Genomic DNA, 19,097 nt, shown 5'->3' on the forward strand with positions numbered 1-19,097 from the left:
TTCCTTGCCGAGTACCTCTCCTCTTTGGCTTGGAGCGTTTCGCATCTCACCGCTCCTCTTGGTGCCGCCTCTTCGCTCATCTCCCAGGTCATCTCCTAAAGCAGTCCCTTACAGTTGCTTTTATAACTCGGGGCGGAATCAAGCCGCCGGCTGCGAGGGCACGCCTACCGGTTCGCTCGCCGCGGTGCTGATTGGACATGCGACCCTCTGGCTCACTCCTCCCCTCTATGACGAGGTGGAGACACGCCTTTCTTCTCCGAGATTAGCACATGGGCAATGGCGGCTTGCGGGCGGGATTGAACACAACTCGCACCCTTTTGAAAGGCACTTTGGAGAGCGGAGATGTTTGGGGAAATGCAAGGGCCTATGCTTATTTTGTTTGATACAATGCAAAGTCAATCTAGTGGAAACACATATTTAGCCTACATAGAATAAGGAAATACACTATTTAAAAGATATATCGTGACCTGCGTGTAAGTTTCATGGAATTAACTAGGAGGACGGCTGCGACCATTATTTACATTACCAGGGTGTTACCATACTTTTGTAACGTTCACATTGTAACGTTTTCACATTCGTTACACTTCCTCCAAAATTGTTACACTTCTTAAAAACCGTTACACTTCTCAAATTCGTTACCCACTTCTCAAAACCGTTACACTGCACCCTCCTTTCTTCAGGCCCACCCTCGGGCCTACTAAACTTTAACTTAGTGTGACACGTAGGTGTAATTCCCTCTACAATTAACCTGACCCTGAGTGTGATAATTTTAAAACACAAATAAGTATGTCCCCCTATTGCATTGCACCCTGTCTAACAGACTCAAGCCCACAGCTAACCGAATTACGGAATTATTCTCAAACTATACATTTACGGTGGGGAGCATTATTTACAATGACGTGATTTCTTATTTACAACGCAACCCAGGACCTGTGTTTTTTTTTTTTCTTGTTTTTTTTTAGGGAACAAGAAAAAGCAATTCCTGTTGGGAGGGAGGAGACAGCACGCATTGCATCGATGCACCAGTACCAATACCACCAAAGCACCCAAAAGCACCAAAAGCACCACAAGCACCAAAAGCACCAAAAGCTCCAAAAGCACCACTCGGTGCGCAGTCACCATGGTTCTTAATAAACACAACAAAACAACTGGTGGTGGTGGTCTTCACTTTCTCTGCTGGGCCGATGTTCTTCCCGACGTCTTCTGGCTTCATGCGGCCTATTTGGACATAATAAAAAGCACAACTTGTGTTCGTTTTTATTTAGGGCCTCAGGGGCCAACTACGGGTGGTCCACCTGTTTGGCATAGGTGCCACCTTACCGAGGTCCGCAAGCAAGATTCCCTGGCCACTATGGCCGGTCTCCAACAGAGGTGCCCTGCCCCAGAACCTGGGGTCCATCAAGTGGTACTTGGCCGCAGAACAGCGGTCCATAAAGTGGTACATCAACGCAATGCATGCTGGTTCTGGGAATCTCGGGCGCACAATGGCCACCTCACGCACGCGCCCCTCGGCACCCAATGGCGCACAGGTCATGTGGGAGACAAAAGAAAGACAATTGAGCGAGGGGTAAGGTCACAAGGGTACACGTCAATAAGGCAATGCAAGGCGAAATGCGTACGGAGGGCGAAGTGAGAAAGCTCGTCCCTACCGTACGTCACCCCCCTGTCACCTACACTACCCTTGCCCTTACCCCATATTTACAAAATCTACCCATTTACAAATTCGTCACTACTGTCACGTCTTCCCCATATTTCCCCTATACCAAATTCGTCTCCACAATCCCTCTACTTCAAAATTTGCCATCACCAAATTCATCATCAATCCTCATAAGGAGGCAGAGATGGAATTACGCACAATGTCACACCCACGTCATGATGCGTCTCACAATCCAAAACATTTGCATTAATGAAAAAATAATAAAACATGGCATGGTGTGGAGTACCTGTCACCTCAGGTGAGTGGATGCAGATGGTGCGAGGAGATCCTTCATCCTAACTATCCTCTAAATGATTTTAACACACTTTACACTACCCGGGGTCTTTCCCTGCCAATCCATTGGCCAACTTACACTATGGGTTCTAAAAACCAATTCCCATTGATCAAACTGTGGTGCTTCTCAATTTGGGGTCTCACTCCCCCGATTCATCTCCCGGTGCCTTCGCACAATTTCTGGGCTGCGACGTGTAGCTCTCCCAGCAGGTCTACCCACCTGCACACCTCCACCACTGCAGTTGCCACCCGAGCTTACCTAGCTCCTCACCCTAACCTAACTAACTGGGGAAGGCCCTCTCCTGGCTCTGTCACCCCCTGGTGCCCTCTGGCACTGGGCTACCCGGGTCCGTCCTCCGGATCCTCGGGCCCCATCCACAACAACTACTACCGGCTCCCAGAGCCCACCTGCGGCCTCACCTGGCTGACATCCTCACAGTGGTGGAGCGCCCAACCAACTACACACACTAACAGGCTACACGCCCAGCCATTTCCACAACACTAATGCACCCATCCAAAGACCATTCTCTCACCCGCACCACAGATGCCAATATCCAACCACAATTTACCTGTACCCTCTACCTAACACTTACACTACCCGCCCCGGGTATCCGTGATGGGGGTCCACTCTTCCCCCATTCACACCTTCGCACCATCCACTCCACTCCACAATTTCCACCATACTCACTCCACGACCATCCATTCCAATACTCCATTTATTCCACACTACCATTCTCCATACCTGCTGTTGCACACCTGTGCCCTCACACCTGGTGCCACCTGCACCCTCCTTTCTTCCTGGACCATTTGGTCATCACAATACCCATCATCATCACTCACTCATACACTGCTCCATCCACCTGTTCAGGTGCACACCTGTGCAATCACACCTGTTCAATCACACCTGTTCAATCCTCACACACACGGCATCATCTCCGCTAACTACTCCCCTCTGAAACTTGCGCTTCCCAGTCGTCCCTTTAAACTATTGCGCTCCCACGTCATTATCATCCACCCTAAACTACCTGCGTCCCCACTACAGGTATCAGTCACTAACTAAACTTAACGTTACCTAATGTCATCTTCGCTAGATCCCTACACACGATATATCCTAACCCTCCCGGGCTAGTTTTCACTGCCATCAACCCCATAAGCTATTGCGCATTTGCCCCACCTCTTGTGAGGGATGGTGGATTGGCCATCCCATCACATGGGGCATCTCTTACTATCAATTTGGCACACCAAATTTCAGCCAATCAACTGCCAATCACCGTACCAATCATCAAATTTTGCTTCTTTTTTTTCTTCTAATTTCGGGGCCGAAACACTATCCTCATCACCCGTCTACTTATTACATCCTCTCGGTGCGCCAATTCACGTCTACAGCCCGGCTTCGTACAGCCGAGCAATGAATACGGGTTGTTTTGTGCCAGCGGCTGGATACGTCCCGCATTCGTGGCAGGGACGGGGGCTTACCCGGGCCGAGATCCCACGCACCACCTCGGCGTGGAGCCATCCAATGTCCCGATCTCGACCTGCCGGCACGTCTCAATAGAAAGTGGTCGCCATGACGACCCTTCCTATCGGGCTGCCCGCTCCGCCTAGTGGAGCCCGGACGCGGCCGTTCCAAGCGAGGCACAGCGTGGATCGCGTACGGCGGTTCTTTCGAAACCGCCGTGGTTCGGATCCCCGCTGGTCCTCGCGGCACGCGAAGCTGCCCGACGTGCACCGAGGGCCCGATTCGGCTATAAGTCGTTCTAACCTCTAACCCGGTCACCGTCGATGCTTCACCTGCATGCTTACAAGCATACGCTACCCCTTTCTTGCTCATACCTCCTGCTGTTTCCATGCTCCTCGTCGTACCTTCTCTAACACACCCAGGTACACTCATTCCACTCCCAGCCTTGGTCACACACCTGACCACCGAACACTTTGGCACACATTCGTCGCTCGCACACCTCACCAACACACCTCTTCGCGCCCCCTCCTCGGTCACCTCCTCTGTGACCATCACAGGTGTGCTCTTACTCGCACACCCAACCACGTACCTCACGACCAACTCAAATGTGCATTCCCACACACGCTCTACCATTCCAGGTGTGCATCCTTCCATTCCAGGTGTACATCCTCGCTCACCTGTCACAACCAACTCACGCTCCGTGCCACTCTCACTACTCTCACCTCCACTCTTGACAACGCACTCACCCTTCCTCTCAACAGCGCACTCTTTCCTCATGCACCTGTCCGTTACACACCTTTCTCGCGCATCCTCTCGCGCACACTCTTTCGTTACATCCTCTGTAACACTCACCACAGGTGTACACTCTCTCGTTACTTCCTCCGTAACACTCACCACACCGCGCTTCCATGTACCCCCTCGCACACGCGCTACGACCAACTCACTCTTGACGGCACACTCACTCCTCGGCGTGCACTTTTTCCTCACACACCCCATGGTCGGACATTCTCGCACACCTCTTTTTTCGCACACCAGACCTGTCGCACACTTCACCAACGGCCTCTCACGAACACCCGGATCCAAACCAATCCCCAAGCCGACTGAAGCTTTCCTCACATCATATACATTGCCACTCACCTCCGTACCTCGTCTCCGCACCTCCTTTGCCACCTGCAAACTCTTTATTTGGTTAGTGAGCATCACATCATGAGTTGAGCACCGACCTTGCACATATTCCATCACCTCCTCCTGGATTTCTCTTAGTTTCTGTCCGTCTCTTCTAAATTTCACTCACCTCTTCTTCCACTTCCTCTAATTTTTGTTTAACCTCTTTTATTTCTCGGTGCGTCTCCTCAAGTTCGTCCTCTAAGGCTACCGTGACCGTCTCTATGTGCATCCTCACCTGCCGGTCCTTTGTCTCCATTATCTCTGTCACCTCGTCCACCCTCATTGTCAGTTCCTCACGTACCATCTGACATTGCCTCTGTGTCGCTATCAAGTCATTTTTAATTTCTTTTTGTGTCGCCTTTAACCCTCCGAGTACTGCAGTGTTCCTTTGAACCTGCTCCACTAACTTCGTTTGTCCCTCCGTCAGCTGTTCCACCTCCTCCGTCAGATCTTCTATTCCCCCTTGTAACTTTGCCGTATTATTTCTCACCTCTTTCTCCATACGCTTCTCACCTCGCTTTACCTCCTCGCGTAGCCCCGAAACCTCCTCACCCACACCTCGTCGTATCTCCTCCTTCATCTCCTCCCTTTCTTTTGTAGATGCCGCCCTCAACTGTCCCAATTCATCCCTCTGAGCATCCAGTTTGGTTTCTACCCCGATTTTTACCTCCTCTATCTGCTCTCCCATTTGTTTAATTTCTCGGGCGGATTGTTCCCCTATTTCCCGCAATTTGCCTTCCATCCTATTTTCTAGCCCCATTAACCCATTTTTCATCCCCTCTATCTGATTCTCCTGGGCAGCCATTCTATTTTCCACCCCCGTTAACCCATGTTTCATCTCTTCTATCTGATTCTCCTGGGCAGCCATTCTATTTTCCACCCCCGTTAACCCATGTTTCATCCCTTCTATCCCATTGTCTAACCCCTCAAATTTCTTGTCTAATTCCCCGATTTGATTTCCTAGTCGCTCCCCCATTCTGTTTTCCATTCTCTCACTATCAGCCCTCCTTCTGTCTTCCATTTTCTCCATTTCCCTGGCTCTTTTTTCGTTGTCGCACTTCGACTCTGCCATGTATTCGCTAAACCGTGCCATGATCTGCTGCATGTCAAACGGCTGCATGTTAAAGCCCGCTGATACAGCGGGCTCGGCTACCGCGCGCTCGTGCGAGGCGCCTTTTTGCACGCCTGAAACCTCGTGCGCGAGAGGGCCATTTTGTGCGCCTGATACACCCTCAACCACCTCATTGCTCTCCTCCTCCCTTTCTTCCCCTAAGTCCTGGGTTACCCCTAACCCGTCTATCTCCCCCACCGACATCCGATCGCCTTGATTGTCCATGGCGCGATCTCAAAATTCGGGTTTTATAAAACAACAAAATTTCGGCAGCTCGTAATTTTGACCAAATTTTTTTTTTTTCTACACCTTTTAGAAATTTGGTTCGGGCTTCGAATCGCACTCCCAACACCAATTGTTACAGATATAACACAATTGGTGTTCCAAAATGTGGGCCTAACAAATTTAGTCCCAGGTCCAAATCCAACTCCTGACAACCAATTGTTACAGACGCGGTTTTAGATGTTAGTTTACCGAGCGGTTTGGTATTACCGCGTCCGAACAGTTACTCCCCGATTAGCCCAATTCCACCCGACGTTGACCAGATCGCCCCACAGATATTCAATCGGGAAACCTCTAAAGCGACCGAAAGAGAAGGAAAAGAGAAAAAGACAGAGTACGGAGGAAGAACAGATTTATTATACACACACAAGCAAAAAGGAAGAGCGACCAAAATTATTTACAAGCAATGGATGGAAAAAACAGTCACACAGTGCATCGTTAGCTTATTCTACTCAATTTACTTAATCCCAAGACAACGAGTAGGACAGGACGTTCACACTTACACAGGGGATATTGCAGGCAGGCAGGGCTTGAGGTGGATTGCTTGAGAGGGAGGCAAGGTCGGAGGCAGCAGCTCTCAATTCCTCGCGGTTTTGGCGGGAAAACCCTCCGTCGCGTATCCGCTGCTGTAGACGTCACGCGCTGGTTCGGCACACCTGCTCCTCTGCTTCTGGTGGAGCCGTCTCCCTCCTTTCAGCGCGTCTCTCCAAAGCTGGTTTCCTTGCCGAGTACCTCTCCTCTTTGGCTTGGAGCGTTTCGCATCTCACCGCTCCTCTTGGTGCCGCCTCTTCGCTCATCTCCCAGGTCATCTCCTAAAGCAGTCCCTTACAGTTGCTTTTATAACTCGGGGCGGAATCAAGCCGCCGGCTGCGAGGGCACGCCTACCGGTTCGCTCGCCGCGGTGCTGATTGGACATGCGACCCTCTGGCTCACTCCTCCCCTCTATGACGAGGTGGAGACACGCCTTTCTTCTCCGAGATTAGCACATGGGCAATGGCGGCTTGCGGGATTGAACACAACTCGTACCCTTTTGAAAGGCACTTTGGAGAGCGGAGATGTTTGGGGAAATTGCAAGGGCCTATGCTTATTTTGTTTGATACAATGCAAAGTCAATCTAGTGGGAAACACATATTTAGCCTACATAGAATAAGGAAATACACTATTTAAAAAGATATATCGTGACCTGCGTGTAAGTTTCATGGAATTAACTAGGAGGATGGCTGCGACCATTATTTACATTACCAGGGTGTTACCATACTTTTGTAACGTTCACATTGTAACGTTTTCACATTCGTTACACTTCCTCCAAAATTGTTACACTTCTTAAAAACTGTTACACTTCTCAAATTCGTTACCCACTTCTCAAAACCGTTACAATATATATATATATATATATTTTTTTTAATATATATATATATATATATATATATGTATATCAGTCACTATGCGACCTTCATATCATCAGTGGAGAACCGCCAGCAAGGTGTCCCATACAGCTGCTGCTGCACCTTGCTGGGAACGATACGCACCGCCTGCCACACGGTGACGTTATCTCTGGTATCCACTCATCATATGGAGTCGACCTGGTTGCGGTTGGGAGTTACTAATAATGGTATCTGTAATCTGGTTCTCCAACCTAATGAGCGGACAACATGACGTCATCGCCATGCACGTCCGCCTTGCCTGCAAAGTTCCAGAGGAACCATCTAGCAGTGCGTCATTACGGATTATAAATACAGATACTGTCACAAGTGCATGCAAAACTCACAGTTACCGACCTGGTTTCGCCCTTGTTGGGGCTTCATCAGGGCAACGCAGTGAGGCTTTCCATACACTTGTAACTCTGTGACCCTTTCGGTTTTTATATCAGTCACTATGCGACCTTCATATCATCAGTGGAGGACGTGGACGTGGACGGACGTGCATGGCGATGACGTCATGTTGTCCGCTCATTAGGTTGGAGAACCAGATTACAGATACCATTATTAGTAACTCCCAACCGCAACCAGGTCGCCTCCATATGATGAGTGGATACCAGAGATAACGTCACCGCGTGGCAGGCGGTGCGTATCGCTCCCAGCAAGGTGCAGCAGCAGCTGTATGGGACACCTTGCTGGCGGTTCTCCACTGATGATATGAAGGTCGCATAGTGACTGATATAAAAACCGAAAGGGTCACAGAGTTACAAGTGTATGGAAAGCCTCACTGCGTTGCCCTGATGAAGCCCCAACAAGGGCGAAACCAGGTCGGTAACTGTGAGTTTTGCATGCACTTGTGACAGTATCTGTATTTATAATCCGTAATGACGCACTGCTAGATGGTTCCTCTGGAACTTTGCAGGCAAGGCGGACGTGCATGGCGATGACGTCATGTTGTCCGCTCATTAGGTTGGAGAACCAGATTACAGATACCATATATATATATATATATATATATATATATATATATATATATATATATATATATATATATATATATATATATATATATATATATATATATATATATATATATATATATATATATATATATATATATATATATATACGATATATATATATATATATACGATATATATATACGATATATATATACGATATATATATATATATATATATATATATATATATATATATATATATATATATATATATATATATATACATATATGATATAGTTGGCTTAGCGGTTAGGGTGCCGGCTTGGGATCCTAGGTTCGAATCCTGGTCGATCGCTGAATTAACGCCAGGGGGGTTGACTCAGCCTGTCATCCTTCCGAGGTCGGCAAATTGAGTACCAGCTTGCTGGGATGAATGATCCCGGTGTGTACCCCGGTTTAGAATAGGTACACTGTATCCTTGCGCATCATAGGAGGCGACTAAGGGTTGGCGTCAGGAAGGGCATCCGGCCATAAAAACTGCCTCAAAAAGGGAACCATGATTGTCATGGGGCCGCAAGGCTAACCCCCGCTCTAGCGGGGAAAATGGCCTTAAAACGATCATTCATTCATTCATTCATATATATATATGATATATACGATATATATACACACACACACACACACACACACACACACACACACACACACACACACACACACATTCATCCTAGATGGAGAGTATGTTAAGAACATGTAACTTGTGTATACTCCAATGCAACAACTGCTGTGACTTGAACATGAATCACGACGTTTAATTTGCTTTCATAAACGTCGCTCCGTGCCAGAATGTCTCAAACAGCGATTGTGATTATTTGGCAAACCATGGGAAATTGGAGTGAGAATTCATTATGGTGTGATCTTAGCTACTTTTAATGTCACAATTCAAGGTACTGATATAAAGTCAAAATGAAGATACACTTGTGTCTGACTTGTGTATCATGTTTGCAAACTTACAAAAAATTTAAAAAATTTAAAAAAAATGATATACATAACAATAAGAAGAGGCAGCAGATAATGGAGAATGTCATGGGTCTGTGATAAATCTGGAGATGGACTTTGAAGGATCAGGAGGTATTCGGATGGTTAGGAGAGCAGATTCAGCAAGTATTCCACAGCTCATGTCATGTCTTGAAAAGAGGAAGGCTGAACCAACAGCTATTCGTGACTTGTAAAATATTGGGAGTCATAGACCCCGAGAAGTGAAGTACAGTATTCTGGGAAATCCCATAGCAACCCCAAAGATGAAAAGATACCCTCACAGAATTTGCTTATGTTATGAGAAAGCCAGCTGGGATTTTCATGATAATTTAATAATAGCACGGTGGTTTTCATCAGATGATTCCGCTCGGTTTTCAAAAGCTTAAAATTTCAAACTGGATTTGAACCCACGACTTCTCGAATGCTCGACCAGTCTCCTCAGCACTATACCCATAAGCGTAAATTGTGCTTCAGGGTAAACCTCGTATGCTGGAACAATTGCTACATTATTCCTCTCCGGTCACAGTTAACGTGTGGCCCTGAATGGAATTAGTATTAGATTAGGCCACAATTAAATTTTCCTCTCCATTGGAAGTTTGAGCTCCAGAAAACAGATGGGAGCCATAATCAAAACGACTTCGCGAACCGTACCTGTGTGTGTGAAGGGGGCTTGCCTCGGCGCCCATACACAGCAACGAGTGCAGACTCTGCAAGGTTGGTCTCAAATTTGATAGGTTGAGACGATTCGATCGCAATGCGGAACCGCCAGAACCAGCCAGGTGGCACAGCCTGCTGCACTGCATGCATTACGGCTAGCTCCCCACCGTCAACCACTCCTGCTGGAAAAATAAATCACTTAATAACCCAGCATGCATCCATCTGCAGTACTCAGGGCAAAGCACACAATTTCCCAAACCTCACAATTTTGCCCTCCGGTGCCCTCGCCGAAACACATCCCACAGCAAGTAATCAAATTGTTAGTCGTGCCAAAAACAAATGAGGAAGCAGAATGAGAGGCCACACCAAGTCTTACCTGGTGTAATTCTCCCAAAAACCTGGCTGTGGTTCATGTGGCTGCCATCTAGCCACTCGGGCAGCCCGTCTGGTGGCCTCGTCTGTTGGAGAGCGAGTAACTGCATACCTGAAGGACAATGAGCAATAGAACCACCTTTAGAGGCCATTTTTCCCCGCAGGGTGGGGGTTGGCCTTTTTCGGGCACCATAGTCCCCTTTTTTTTTGAAGCAATGTTTTATGGCCGGATGCCCTTCCTGCCACCAAACCTGTTAGTCGCCTCTTGTGTCGCACAGGGAATTACCAGTGAGCTGCTACTCAATTTGCCGACCTCGGAAGGATGACAGGCTGAATCAACCCCCCTGGCGTTAGTTCAGCAATCGACTGGGATTCGAACCCAGGATCCTAGGATCCCAAGCCAGCACCCTAACCGCTAAGCCAACACCAGGCGTGACAATGAGCAATAGGAAAACATTATTTTCGTAAACCAGGTCGAGGCTCGTGGAAGGACTAAAACAGAACAGAACAGCTGAAATGCGTAGAAAGCAGGGAAACGCGTCAACGATATAAAGTAAAAGGGACATAAGAGAGCCGGGTCACTTGGATGAAGAATGAGTGAGGGGAAGATTGAAAGCGTAACGGGAAGGGAAGGAGAACACCTTGCCGATGACATTTGTTTAGCAATTTTCAGAATGGCAAAACTACAAACTGATAATATAGATGCTTTTCTTGTGTAAAATGTGTGACCATCTTGTTTGCAATTGCTTGTTTGTTTTGTTTTGTTTTGCAATTGAAAATTAGTTGCTCTGGATACCATCTTGTTTGAAAAGGAAAGATTCATGGAATACAGTCACGTGAAAAAGTAAGTACACCCCATGAAATGTTTTTTAAAATCTTTTTAACATATGTGGACATATCAACATTTGATCTTCATTTAAACAGTATCTATAGATAACGGTGATCTAATTGAACAGAAAACAATGAAAAATTGACTTTGCCATAATTTATTCAACAAAAAATTAACAGAGATGCCATTTCCTTCTGTGGAAAAAGTAAGTACACCCTTGGCTCTAATAGGTGATATTGCCCCCTTTGGCAGAAACAACCTCAAGTAGGCGTTTCTTATAACTGTCTACCAGTCTCTGACATCGACTGGGAGAAATTTTTGCCCACTCCTCCATGCAGAATTCTTTCAGCTGTGCGATGTTTGAGGGGTTTCTTGCATGCACAGCTCGTTTCAAATCCCCCCACAACATCTCGATGGGATTTAGATCCGGGCTTTGACTTGGCCATTCCAGAACCCTCCATTTCTTTCTTTTCAGCCATTCCTTGGTGGATTTACTGGTATGTTTAGGGTCATTGTCATGTTGCAAGGTCCACCTTCGGTTGAGCTTCAACTTTCCGACAGATGGCCTCACATTATCCTCAAGCACCCTCTGGTACAATGAAGAATTCATCGTGGATTCTATGATGGTGAGCTGCCCAGGCCCTGATGCAGCAAAGCTGTCCCAAACCATAATATTTCCACCACCATGCTTTACAGTTGGTATCAGGTTCTTGTGGTCAAATGCTGTCTTTGGTTTTCGCCAAACATGCCTTCTGGTACTATGGCCAAATAGCTCTACCTTTGACTCATCTGGCCAGAGCACATTGTTCCAGAAGTGCTGGTCTTTGCCTCAGTGTTCATTGGCAAACTTTTGTCTTGCACTGATGTTCTTTCTGGACAGCAAAGGTTTCCTCCTGGCACACCTCCCATGTAGATCAAATTTGTGCAGCCTCTTCCTAATGGTAGACTCGTGCACTTTGACATCAACAGTGGCAAAATCTACCTGTAGGTCCCGTGATGACATTCTGGGGGTTCTTAGAGACTTCTTTCAGCATCTTGCGGTCTGCTCTCGGGCTGAACTTGCTGGGGAGGCCTGGCCTGAACAAGTTGGCAGTTGTTTGGAATCTTCTCCACTTGTAGATGATCTTCTGGACAGTCGAATGATTGATTTCAAATTGTTTGGAGATCTTTTTAAATCCCTTCCCAGACTCGTAGGCATCTATAACCTTCTTTCTGAAGGCCTCATAGAGCTCTTTTGATCTCGGCATGGTGACGCCGCACACTTCAACAACAAAGAGCAAACCAAACGAAATGTCTGAGGTTTAAATAGGACAGGTTCCTCCAAGATCCTCTCTAACGATGTTCTAATCATTTGCACCTGAGCTGGTGCACCTGATTCTAATTTTAGGTATTTGAAGTAGTGATAAATGTAGGGGTGTACTTATTTTTCCACATGCGAAATTTGCATTTATGTTTATTTAAATTATACAATGGACTATAAAATGTAAATGTTTCATGATATTTGTTATATTATATCACCTTTATCTATCAATATTGTTGAAATGAAGATCAAATAGCTGTATGTTGAAATATGTTGAAAAAGTCAAAACTTTACATGGGGTGTACTTACTTTTTCACGTGACTGTATAGTCACAAGCATTCATAATCATGATAACACATACAGATTTGGTTCATAAAATGAGAATAATGCAGCGAGAACCGGGAGCACGGCTTAATAAATCGATTTATAAATGAATATAACATTCAATTTATATAAGTTGTCCGTCGATCATAAACTGGCGAACATAAACTGATAAGTCAGGAGGGCGGACAGACAGACGGACATGAACCAATTGCTTAAGCCCGCTTTACGCTTTTCGCGCGCAGGGTAATAACATTAAAGAGCGAATCCTTAACCAGTGCTAAGTCCAAATTTATATACAAGGTAGAAAAATCAAAAACATCAACAGATTTCATATTGAGGAATCTAATTTTCTCGAACTCTAAAGTGGAACTAATACTCCAGAAAGTGTTAATACCAGAATTCTTACTAATTGCTAAACAATGTTTCCTGAAGTGTTCCCGAACCACTTGTAAACCTGAGCTAACCACAACCAGCAACTGTTTCAAAGTACATTGCCTAGCACCCGCTATAAACATGTAACTATACATGTTTTTATGAAGATTAAGGATCCAGAAAATGTGGGGAATACATTCATTTATCTCTTCAATAGTAATATTATTACTCAAAACTTCCTGATGCTCGGCTATAATGTCTTGGAAAAGCTTTGGACGTGGAACATATGTGCTGTATCCTATACTCATGAAGGTAACTCTATCGATACCTAACTCCCTTAATAAAACTGTAACCTTAAAAAACTCCCTCGATGTAAATTTTTTTTACAAATCACCACAAATTGATTACCTGCTTTACCTGCCAGAGCTATGACATAATTATTATGCAGATTCGGAATATCCTTACAAACATCAAGCTTACTTAACACTGGTTTTGAATGATCCAGTAAAAAATAAGCCTCAACTCCTCATTTTAGCTCACCTGGAACGAAGTTCAGAAGAGCTTATGCGATGGTGCGTCGTCCGTCAGTCAGTCAGTCAGTCAGTCCGTCCGTCCTTAAACACTTGAAACTTCTTCTCCGAAACCGCTGATGGGATTGCGACCAAACTTGGCAAAAATGATATTTGTTGTGTTGTCACTAAAGTTTGTTCAGTTCACGGCATTAAAAAAAAATCGAGGTCTAAGGGGGTTTACCGGGGTCAAAGTGGGTCCAGGTTTGACCCCCCAAAATAGATATTTGCTTTCTTCTCTGAAACTACATACACAATTTCGATGAAACTTCACAACCCTCACCCCCCATGAGGTACCAAAGTTTGTTCACGGCATTTAAAAAATCTGCCGCTTTGGGCGTCTATGGGGGGGGGGGGGGTTGCCCCCCAATATAGGTGTTTGCTTTCTTCTCAGAAACTACACATGCAATTCTGATGAAACTTGACCACAGCCTTAATCATCCGTGATGCACCAATGTTTGTTCAAGGCATTTAAAAAAATCGGGGTCTAAGGTGGTCTATCGGGGAGGGGGGGTGGGGGTGGAGGGCTTGCCCCCCAACATAGGTATTTGCTTTTTTTTCTCAGAACTTACACACACAATTTCAAGGAAACTTCACCACAACCTTCATCATCCGTGATGCACCAATGTTTGTTCAAGGCATTGAAAAAATTACGGTCTGACGAGGTGGTACACTGGGTGGGAAGGGGTTGCCCCCCAAAATAGGTTTTTGTTTGTTTGTTTAAAGTATTATGATTATGTTAGTGTGATTCTACATGCTGCCCTGTCTTCTAGCAACTATCGAAATTGGTTTAAAATACCTTTAGTCAGTGTAGTATACTGTTTATTCTACCAGGTGAGCGCCAGGTGCATTGTCCCTACTAGCAACGGTACCCGCCCTACAGGCGGGGCTTCAATTGGGAGGCCAAAATGAAAAGGAAAAGTATCGGAAATTGAAGGTTTTTATTTTATTTTAAACGATTCATATAAACATCCGTGAAATCATATCACACGCAAATCATCAAAATCTAAACAGTATTTGTAGAATTTCAATAAAAGCCACATCACTGTTCATATCGGTAAATATTATTCCATCGTGTTTGGAAAAACTGGAAAATTGGAAAAATTGGAAAAACAATATAGCCTATTTTACTCCAGGGGGTCCCAGGATTACCCACCCAAAATGTCGTTGCAATCAGTTCAGCCGTTTTTGCGGTACCTGGGAACGGACGGACAGATGGACATTTGGTGAATTATAGTAAGACGTTTAAAATTCCGTTGTCCAAGATATCCACAACCGTATCATACATTTTACTAAAACTTGAACGGCACTCAGTAGAGAGCAAAACTCTGCCAGGCTGAACAGTTTATGTTTTGTATCCACTGATAGGCCAGATCTGTATCCATGCCTGAACCAACATCTAATCGGCTTGTTCTTGTCACCTACCCAACTCATCTACCAGGTGTCTTCAGAAACAGTCCATAGCTTTTTGAGGTATCGTGCTATGTATCGTTTTTGGCCCTATCGCTCAGTGGTGAAGAAACACTTTTTTAAATCTGAGATCCAGATCCAGATCTTATCACCAAAATACTCATCACCAAAATCGAATAATTTCGTCCTTGTTTCACACCCTACCTGTCCACCAAGTATTGCCCGAATACGTCGACACCTTTTTGAGATATCTTGTTCACAGACAGACAGACAAGCAAAAAGACAGAAGTGAAAACATAACCTCCATCCATCTTCGCGAGCGGAGGTAACAACAGAAGATTGAATACAACTCCATGGTTGAGTCACTGATTCCCTATATTTGGCTCCAATTTTCACAAGATCCCTGATATCACTATTACTAATAATTACCTACATAATTACTAATTACCTAATTACCAAATTACTATTACCTACCCAGTAATCACATGCCCATATAAATCATACAAAAAGGTGAAGAGGAACATGCACAGTCAGTTGCTAAAATATCCCTAATGAAACAGAAAACCAAATACTGCATTGGATTCATCAGGAGGAACCAAAAAAAAGGTAAAGAGCAAAGATGGAGTCATCAGGAGGAACCTGGATAGGATTCGGGTTTAAGCTGCTACTCCTTTACCCTCAAACCCATCCAGGCACAGCCAAGTGAGACTTACAGAAAAAAAAAAATTCTGCAAGAATTCACTTATCCGAAGACAGATAGATAAAGAAAGAGAGAAATAAAGAAGAAGCAAGAATTAGAATGAATTAAGAGAAATATGAAAAAGTAGAAAGAAATGTGAAAGGAACAAAGATGGTTGGAAGAACCCAGATAGATCGATTTCAGCAGTTCTTCCTCAGGCAAAAACGCAGCAACAGTTACAAGCTACCAGAGGTCCGTCAGCGGGAAGCAGAATCCATACTGCATCAAGATATGGTACAATCAGAATGAAACAGAAAACCAAATACTGCATTGGAGTCATCAGAAGGAACCAAAAAAAAACTGCATCTACACTAAGACTATTAATAAATTTCCCATTATTAAATAAGGATTGGTCAACAGTCTTGATGAAAGTGAAAAGCACTTTCAATGAGGTTCGCTCCTTAACTTTTTCTGGCAACAACCTCTGTATACTATAGTCCCTAAAACTTAATGTAGCTGAAGCTTATCCATCTGCTTGCAAGAAAACTCATAAATCAAGAACTCACTACTAACATCACTTTTGGCAGCGAGACCTACTTATAAGTACCCTGCTACAAAAAGCCTCAACTAAAAAAGAAAACATGTCGTATGTATTTGCTAATCACTCCGGAAAATACTTGCCAAGAAATGATTGGAACATTATCTCAAAAGAACATAAAAGTCATGAAAAAGTTTCGATCAATTATTTCTGAAATCTCCATTTTTGGAGCTGTACCCGATGACATCGATGACCTCGAGGTCTCCTTCTAATTGGATTGGCAAAATACTCATTACCACAAATATTACCCCAAGAAAAACCGACCCCCGTACCTTGTACCCTATCATGAAGGCACAGAGGATAAATCACACATGGGATCCTAATCCAAAAATCATCTCTGTGTCCTCGCTCAACACTACAATCCTCTTCAATATCAAGATCATTAACATTAATTGAGTGTATAATTTGGATTGAACAAAGACTAAAATCATGCCATACCTCATTAAAATGATTATATAAATACGTCTTAACACCAGAAGATACACTCGACCTGTGCCCATTCAAACGTTGATGGAAACATTGTGAGGTTTTACCTACATATTGCAAGCCAAAAACCTCCACAGGTGAGAAGATAAATAACTTGATTTACATCCTTACAAACCATCACAATCACCAACAAAAGTCTTCCCTGTAACATGACTGACAAAAGTTTCACTAGTTCTAAAAACTTTACAACACAAACATCTAGACAAATGTTTACTGAGTTGTGTAGAACAATATGGAGGAATGGGCATTTCCAGAATGATTGGATGGACAGTCTAATTGTAACTTTAAGATGAAAGGTACAGAGGAGTGATGGTGCGGTAAGTAATTGAGACCTACTTGAGAGGAGTTATCAATATAGATGAGAACAAATATGGCTTTATGAGTGGTAGCTCGACGATGGATGCAATCTTCATAGTGAGGCAGAGTCAAGAGAAGTACCTAGCAAAGAAAAACAAGTTATATCATGTGTTTGAAGATCTTGAGAAGGCATACGATAGCGTACCAATGGTAGTTGTGGAATAGGCACTAAGCAGACAGGGAGTAACAGAGGATTTGATGAGGGTAGTTATGTCAATGTATAAGAGGCCAAGAACATCATTAAGAATTAGTGGGTGATGTACAGAGTCATTTTAAGTGAAGGTAGATTCACATCTATCAGTGTTGAGCCCCTTGCTTTTTGTACTAGTTTTGGAAGAGCTTATGAAAGAGGTGAAGTTATATGATTTCCATTGGAACTATATGCAGATTCTGTCTCTTGACAGACAAAACAGAATTAGAAGCAAAGGAATGTTTCATATATAGAAGGAAGCTATGGAGTGCAAGGGATTGAGGGTGAATCTATATAAGACAATACTGATGGTTAGTGGAGAAGGAGAAAGGAAGGAGAGTGCAAAATGGCCCTGTGTGACTATGTAGTCCATAATATCCATCAGTCCATCCATAATATCCTGTATGCTACTATCCATAGTAGGATGAAATTATATTCAGTGTCTGGCTTACAAAAGGTGTGTTATCGGAAATGCAATGGAATTAAGGGAAGTGTGGGTATAGTGACTGGCAGGTTCAAATGTAAAAGGTGCATGGGTGGAAAGCAAGATGCAAAGAATATGTTAGGGTTGGTAGTAGATATTTGAAGTTAAGGTGGAAAAGGTGAAGGCTTTTTGTTGCTTGAGAAATACTGTATATGTTAGTTGCAGGTGGTGGGTCGGAGTTAGCTGTGAGAACTCGGACAAGAGTCGCATGGAATAAGTGGAGGGAGTTGAGAGGCATTTTCACAAACGAAAATATCCCAATTGAAGTAAAGGGTAGAGTATATTTAGACCATATTGACGCAGTTTTGATATACGGGAGTGAGGATGAGGATAAAAGGCGAGACAAGAATAGAAAGGACAGAGCTAAGGATGATGAGGTGATGTAGATACGTGCAACTTCCTGTGTGGCCTGTAGGATACGTCAGGGTACGCCTTGTCTCATTCTATTCCTTCTCGGTCTCATAATTCCTCGGTCTCGTCCTTCTTTGACAGGTAGAGTCGGCAAAACCCACCAAGCCGCAAGAAAAGGCCAGGCTGCCAGGCGGCATAATAAGCGCAGGTCAATTGGCACAAATCCGGGCAACCGCCACGCAGTCGTCTTCCCCACGAAAGCTGCCGCCCCCAGCTCATTCCTCGCTCCCATCTAAGTCATTGTATTCGGCGTGATCCTAGATCTCATGAAAACTCAGTCCCACGTGGGCAGAACTTGGCAAAAAGGGAGTCGCCAAAGCTCATGTTTTCATTCTCAGCATGATGGGGTTTCAAACCCCAACAAGCCACAAGATCAGGCCAATCCCAAACACATGTGGACCAGCACAACTCCAGGCGCCATGTCTGCGGCCCTCTGCCTCACCAAAACTGCCATCCATGGATCGGTTCTCACTCCCATCAAAGTCGTTGTATTCCTATGCGGACGTCGATCCCACAAAACTCTGTGTCTCTCTCTCTGTGTCTTTCTCTCTCTGTGTCTTTCTTTCTTTTTCTCTTTCTCTCTTTCTTTCTCCCTTTCTTTCTCCCTTTCTTTCTTTCTCCCTTTCTCCCTT

General features: G+C 44.7%; 1 protein-coding gene across 1 annotated transcript in view; it reads right to left on the reverse strand.

Annotated features, from left to right (window-relative positions):
* LOC137439239 (teneurin-3) overlaps positions 1–19,097 on the reverse strand; it is a 319,589-nt gene that overhangs the window by 170,190 nt on the left and 130,302 nt on the right. Inside the window, exons 7-8 of the mRNA XM_078768166.1 lie at positions 10,461–10,568; positions 10,079–10,263 (exon numbers count right to left, since the gene is read on the reverse strand). Coding sequence (XP_078624292.1) covers positions 10,079–10,263; positions 10,461–10,568 — 293 coding nt within the window. The remainder of the gene's footprint in view (positions 1–10,078; positions 10,264–10,460; positions 10,569–19,097) is intronic.

This window comes from Myxine glutinosa, chromosome 14, assembly GCF_964187855.1.
Source record: "Myxine glutinosa chromosome 14, kmMyxGlut1.1, whole genome shotgun sequence".
Lineage (NCBI taxonomy): Eukaryota > Metazoa > Chordata > Myxini > Myxiniformes > Myxinidae > Myxine > Myxine glutinosa.